Genomic DNA, 6,918 nt, shown 5'->3' on the forward strand with positions numbered 1-6,918 from the left:
AATAATTCTTTTATAAATATTTATTTTCTAAAAAACAATTCTAACATTTGTTTAACATAAAGTTTGAAATTTGAATTTACATATTCCCAACTCATTTTTTTAACATGAGATATCATTTATTTATACATTCATTTTAATTTATTTTAACAGACATTATTAAATAAAATATTAATATTAAATTAAACATATAATATTTTCTAGCAATTGTTTAAAAAAATATATAAAATATATTTTTTTGTCACTTTAGTCTTCATTTAATTTTAGCTACAATTTAAAAACTAGATATTTTTAATCAATAGATTTAATCAATATATTTTGATAAAAATATTTGCTGAAATGGAATTGAATTAATTTTCAATGACTTGTTTTTTTATTAAAATTAAAGTCTATATAGCACATTTTTAAAAAATATTTATAAAAAGTATATATTGAAATACAAAGATAATAACACCAGGTTAATATCCATTTGTCTCTTAAAATATTACATTTCTTTCCATTTCTTTTTTATTTCTATGAACACCTCTCCCGTTATTAGTCTCATTTCGATTCATTATTGTGACTGTTGTATTTGCTTTTCCTAAGAGAAAATAGATATCAATAAAAAATATTTTAAATTTCTGTTAATATTTAAGATAATACTAGATTAATTAAATAAGAATTTTATATAATAAAACAACAAATCCATTTAGAATAGAAATATCTGTTTTGGTTCGTTAGACTAGGTTCGTTTAATTAAGTAATTCATAATTTAAAATTTTTCAACTTATGAATTCCATTTCCAAATTCCAGTTGAAGTCCGTAAACCGTTCTTTGGCATGATTAGGTATTATTGTGTTGTGTGTCTTATTGCTTTGTATGTGTGCAGTAGAGTTTCTGTATCTTTACCCCATGAACATACTGGAAGCTTCAACATGTTGTTGCAAGATGTCAGTCGATTGTACATCGGTTGGTTTGTCCAGAAATGATCAACATACTGTTGAGAATGACATTCAGGAACATAGAAGTATGTTTTCTGCAAATGATTTTTTTTTTTGTTGAAAAATGCAATGACTTCCACACTATTTCCCATATTCATATGATCATGTAGATCATTTCTATACAGTTGTTGTTGTAATTCGCGGGATTCTGTTTGTGTGATCTCTTTGGGAGACGTTAAACGGCACTTGGTCGTCTGAATGACAAGTGGTTCCGGGACGTAGACTCGGTCGTTCTTGAAATCTTTTTTCTATTTTAACAATACATGGAATGGAAGTTTGTTGGCTTGTATGACTTCGAAATAATAAAATAATATATCAGACTCATTTAACATTGTTCTGTGTTCTTTTTTTTTAAAGTTTGATATTAAGCATTTTTGGTTATAATAAATATAAAACACCTATTGTTTTACCATATCTTACTTAATATTTACAAACTAGCGTATGCTTTTTTAAAAGTACTAGCAATACTGATACCACGAGTAGTTAAGTTTGCATCTTGAAGTCACTTGTCGTCGTCGATGACAATATGACTCTACAATAAAGGAAGTCGACCGGTAGTTATACTAATACAACTTCATGCTAACTATCTATAAAAATTGCCAATAGTAATACTTTGTAAGTCTCTCTTAATCACAAAAACAACAGGTCTTATAAACTATTATAATCTGTATATAACCACTATTTATATACATATATTATTTAATTTTTATATATTTTTTAATTTTACTCACTTCATTCTTCTTAATGAATTCAGATACACCTGCACTAACCTTTGCTAGCTTATCAGTATATTCATTCTTCAACCGCACTAATTCACTTTTATAGAACTCATCCTTATCTTCGTTATAACGCTGCAAAAATATTTAAAAAAATTTATTTTAAAGTATTTCTTTGCAGTAAATTATTAATATTTCAATTAATATTAAAAAATTCAATCTTCGTTTTAAAACCAAAATAACCCATTCAATAATTTTTCATAATTATTAGCATGCATTACCTTATAATTGTTTATGGTTCGCTTTGCTGAATTGTAGTTTTTTTGTAAAATTCCAGTCGCCTCTTCGAAATCATGTTTCAAATCCTCAAATTTCTTCTTCCAGTTAATTTCTTCAGCATTTGCTTTGTCACGATGAGCTTCCCATTGCGCCATTACTAGTTTCATAGATTGACGTTCTGCTTCTATTTGCGACTGTCTTTTATGTAGTTCCGACGTTGCATTATCTATTTCCTTATTCTTGTGGTTCAATTCTTCACGAATACTTTTTAGCAGTGTTTTTTGTTTCTTTTCTAATTCCTTGATTGCTTCATCCTTCTGAGATATGTGTTTGACGGTTTCTTCACGTTCAGTTAATATAGCATGTTTCAATAGTTCCACCTCGTTCTGGCTTTGTTGTAAATTATTGAGTACATGCTGATACTCACGCTGCAAACATAGACATTTTTCCTCATTTTGTTGTAGTTTTAGTTGGACACGTTTAATTTCCACTGCAAAAATTTTAGCCATTTCTTCTCTAATACGGGATTCGATCTTTTGTACTTCATTCTTCATCAATTCTGGTGTTGTAGAAACGCTTTTATCGCTGGACACGTGTTCTTTGGTAGTACTATGTTCCGAGCTACTGCTGTGACTTTTTATATAATCTTCGAATTTTTGTGCCTTTGTTTTAAGTTCTTTTATCAGTATTTCCTGCTGTTCGCTTAGCTTCATTTTCTCAGTAAGTTCAGCCACAAGTATTTTGGTGTTCTCAAGCTCTGCATTAAGTTTGATAATCTCTTCATTTTTTTCTGAATTAGTGCTGGTTAGTTTTAGATTCGCAATTTCATGCTGAGAAAATTAAATATAAAAGAAAATATTATTAAATAACAAATTTACTATTGGCAGTCTTTGTCTTACCTTGGTAACTTCTGTCATCAGATCAATACACTTTGTGCAGTTGTTCGAGCTTTCCTTGGCACTCTTAAAGCGGTTTGTGAGTTCTTTTTCAATTTTTTGCTTTAACGCTTTCATTTCTCGTTCGTGGCATACTTTTTCGGTTTCTAAGATTTTGGCCAGTTCCGACGATTTCATTTCCGTTAACTGTAATGCTTTTTGTAGAGAAGCAGTCTTTTCACGCTCTTCATTTAATTCCTTAGCACTGTTCATTTTCCGCATTTTTTCGACCTCAAATGACAGCTCATCTTTAGAATTCGCTATCTCCAAGTATAGTTTTTTTAAACGATCACACTCGGATTGCGCATCCTTGAGTAAAAATTTCTGTTTCTCCAGCTCAAGTTGGAGCGCATTGTCAGCAATTGCGCGAGTATGTAATTTTTTATTTTCCGCAACCAACAGCTCGTAATTTGCTTTAAGACTATCGTATTCTTGTTTCAGCTCTTCCAAGTCAACTTGTACATTCTTTAACTTTGCGTCCAGTTTTTGACGCTCTTTTTCATTGTTGCTTCGTACACGTTCTAGTTCATTATGTTGTTGCGTTAAGCACATTTTTTCCTCTTTCAACTGCAATAACTCTTGGTTGAGTTCTTTAATTTTCGTATTATTATAAGTCTTATCTAACGAACTGCTGGCCAATTGTTTACATTCTTCTTCCAGCATTAATACTTGATTGTGCAGTTTGCATCTCTGTTCTTTCAAGGTTGTGATTTCGACAAGTGCAGCATTTTCTTTAGTTCTATATTTATCTAATTCTGCATTTTTATCTTCCAAACATTTTGTAAGCCTACGTATTTCTTCCCGCTTACTTTTCACATTTGACAAAGCACGATACAGTTCGTCTTTAAGATTTTGTACTCGATCCATTGTGGTAAGTGGTGTGCTAATCGTTTTCATACGTGTTGGACTAAGCCTGTTATGCATACTATCTTCAAGATTGTGCTGCTGTAAAACGCTATCCATAACGTCCAATTCTGCTGAAGTAAAGTCTAAACGTTCACGTAATGTGCCAATAGTTTTCTCCATTGATTGTATTTGATCTTCAAGATTAGTTACTAACTTCTGTAAGCGTATATTTTCCTATAGAAAAAATAATTATTAAAATTAAATAATTTTTTATTATTTTTTGTTTTGTAAATATGTGCAAACCTGCAAATAATCTGGCTTTGTTAAAAGCTCCTCACACTTACGCTGCGCCTCACTGAGTGCATTAGTTAAATCATTTATTTTGCTGGCTTTATCCACCAACATCGCTTCATTGCTACTTTGTAATGCATTATAACGCGTTGTCATACATTCCAAATCATTTGACTTTTTCTCCAATTTACTTTTCAACTGCTCCATTTGTTGCAGTATCAGTTCATTTTCTGCGCGCTGTCGTTCTTCCCATTGCTTACGCCTCTGCTCAGCACTCCTATCGTGTTTTCTAAACACATCGCGTTCCACCATGTCGAACTTTTGTTGTAGATCTGATAATATAGCCTGTGATGTTTCTAATTTTCCCAGCAAGGCTTGATTCTCATTTTCTAAAGATCTTTTTTCAGACTTGATTTTCTCAATTGTATTTTCTAAATTGGAGCATTTTTCCTTGCTCTCCACTAATAACTCATACGTGCTTTCTTTTGCAGAAAGAGAGTGCGATAATTCTGCTTCAGTTATTATTAAACGCTTCTGCATTTCGTCACACTTTTTTATTTCTTCATTAGCAATTTTATTGATATTTTCTACTTCATGAGTTTTTGACTCTAACATTGTCTTTAAGCGATATATTTGGGCTTCACAGGTTTGATGATCGATATTATTGTTATTATTCTGGGCGGCAAAGTGAAGATTATCATGATGCTGTATTGCCTTATTAGTATCAATTATATCAGATTGGTAATTGCAAGTCGAGTCCACAGTAGATTCACAATCTTCCAAGTCATCGAACGCATTTTGCAACAAATTTCCAAGCTGAAATAAAAGTGTTATAATTATTGTAATTCATTTAAAAAATACATTAACTTAAGCGAACACAGAAAATATTTACTACGGTTGGTAGGTAAGATAAAGACGATCATTTCAGATGATTGAAAAAAACTTTAATCGTTAGTTATACATACTGGTCTATTATGATATTGTATGTGGGAAAAAAACTGACTGATGATTACTTAATTTGCACAAATTTATATTATATTAATTTACAACTTATTTAGGAAAAATAATGTGTACGTATTCAATTAAAAATAATCTCTAAAACAGAGAAATAATGTTGTGCACATTTTACCCGTTGAATCGTTTTAATACATGGTACACAAAAGAGTTAAAAATTTATACAAAATTCCTTATATTATCCAGTCAGATGCGTCACTTTTCAGTAAGAAGCAACTCATGCCACCTAAGATTATTTACGCAGCACAAGACTATTCTTTGCACTTCATCCATATTTATATATTTATGTTTAACAAATTTCAATATATAATAAGTGTTATATACCGCTGCATATGATAATGCAATATGAAAATATATTCACCTCCACATTTCGTCGTCTTTGATCCTCCAGCGCCTCCTCTTCCTCTTGACGTTCTAATGTGGTATTCACTTTCATAGTGTCACCACCTTGGAATATACTAAGACCGGGTGTGTTCATTTTAAATAACTAGTTTCTCTCTTTAAATCTAGATTTTATTCGTTCCCTAACATAAAATTCAAATTAATTTAAAAACTAACGCAAGCGCCTTGTTTACATTTGTCACAAATAAAATTTTGTATTGCATTTATCGATAACTTTTTTTATATCAAAATATAATATTCTATAGTTAATTAGATGTGACGTTTCTTCTGTAAACTTGAAATGAATATAGATGTTACTATTTTTTTTTCAAATTATGTATACAGTTTTGAATAGTTTTTGTTCAATATTCAACAATAGGTTGACTAGATGAAAGTTCCAATAGAACACGTGTCGATTAAAAATTAACATACAAAGCAAAAACAAAATTCGCAAAATAAGAACACTTTTCTGAAAGTGCTTAACGAATAAGCACATAGCACTTCAATAGACCTCTTCTTTTGTAAACTTATCACAAAAGAACAACTGCTTATTTTAAAAATAACATATAAAACAGCACTGCTGGGTTATTCACTCCAACCGTTTTGAAATCGTTTAATTAAAAAGCAGTTCAAATCGCATGTTGCCAAGAATAAAAATATGTCTATTGTAAACGATTTTTTTCTGTTAACTGCCAATGAACGATTTTGTTAATTCTTCGTATTTCGTTTCATCATTGCTCGTAACAAATACGTTACTTTTTCTATTTATTATTTTACTGTAAAAAGGCATGAAAATCCAGATTTTATGCACAATTATGTAAAAAAAGTATTTTTACCAATAATTGCAAAAAATTATCATTCATTTTCGAAATTTTAACTCTAAATTTTATTACGTGTTTGCACATATAAGCCTGACAAAATTTCCATTTTGTCGTCCAGAGTTGCCATTGTAAGTAATGCTAATTTGATTTATTCTTTTGCGACATACTTACAAAGGAAAAGGCCTAATGGTGTCAACTTATAAATCGGATTGTGAATGATTTTTAGAAGAAAATGGAAAATTTCAGTCAGCTGTGTATTAATTTCAACTGTAGCGACTGTTAAATATTTTGAAAAAGTCATTTTTTAATAAAATTTTTTAAAAATTACTAACAGGTTAGTAATTGTGAAGAAGTTTATTATTTATTCAGGAATTTTAAATTTCTGTGTTTATTAAGAAATGCAATACATGAATAAATACTAAACACAACTGTTAAAATAAGAGAAAAAAGTTATAAGACAATTAGCTGAAAACTAAAACACTGTTAAATACTGCTCATTTAGCATTAACTAGTGATGTTATAATTTTCGAAATTAGATAAACCTATTTATTATCGATCTCGTATCGCCTAAATGCCTTACTAAATTCAAACAATTTCTGCATACCATGACGTTGTTTGATGTTGACGATGTTTAATATTTTCGCATTTTTGTTAAAGC

General features: G+C 30.0%; 2 protein-coding genes across 3 annotated transcripts in view; one reads left to right on the top strand and one right to left on the bottom strand.

The window, feature by feature from the left end:
- The window catches only part of LOC119680266 (myosin-6-like), a 71,709-nt gene that overhangs the window by 3,124 nt on the left and 61,667 nt on the right, over nt 1-6,918 (top strand). The window lies entirely within an intron of this gene.
- LOC119680265 (intracellular protein transport protein USO1) lies at nt 398-5,662 on the bottom strand. 2 transcript variants are annotated; one of them, XM_038092994.1, is made up of 6 exons: nt 5,420-5,662; nt 4,057-4,860; nt 2,872-3,987; nt 1,975-2,802; nt 1,748-1,828; nt 398-577 (listed from the first exon to the last, which is right to left on the bottom strand). In XM_038092994.1, exons 1-6 carry the CDS (start codon nt 5,534-5,536, stop codon nt 551-553), a joined length of 2,973 nt encoding a protein of 990 aa, XP_037948922.1. In that variant the 5' UTR covers nt 5,537-5,662; the 3' UTR covers nt 398-550. The 2 variants fall into 2 exon arrangements, with proteins under 2 accessions (XP_037948922.1, XP_037948921.1); XM_038092993.1 differs by having other exon boundaries at nt 1,709-1,828.

Source organism: Teleopsis dalmanni, chromosome 2 (genome assembly GCF_002237135.1).
Source record: "Teleopsis dalmanni isolate 2A chromosome 2, ASM223713v2, whole genome shotgun sequence".
NCBI classification, from domain to species: Eukaryota; Metazoa; Arthropoda; class Insecta; order Diptera; family Diopsidae; genus Teleopsis; species Teleopsis dalmanni.

Coding starts and splice junctions, on each gene's coding strand:
- LOC119680265 (XM_038092993.1), bottom strand. CDS start 5,536: ATGAACACACCCGGTCTTAGTATATTCCAAGGTGGTGACACTATGAAA. Junction 4,861..5,419: donor AAAGACGACGAAATGTGGAG/GTGAATATATTT, acceptor CTTTTATTTCAG/CTTGGAAATTTGTTGCAAAA. Junction 3,988..4,056: donor CAAAGCCAGATTATTTGCAG/GTTTGCACATAT, acceptor TTTTTTCTATAG/GAAAATATACGCTTACAGAA.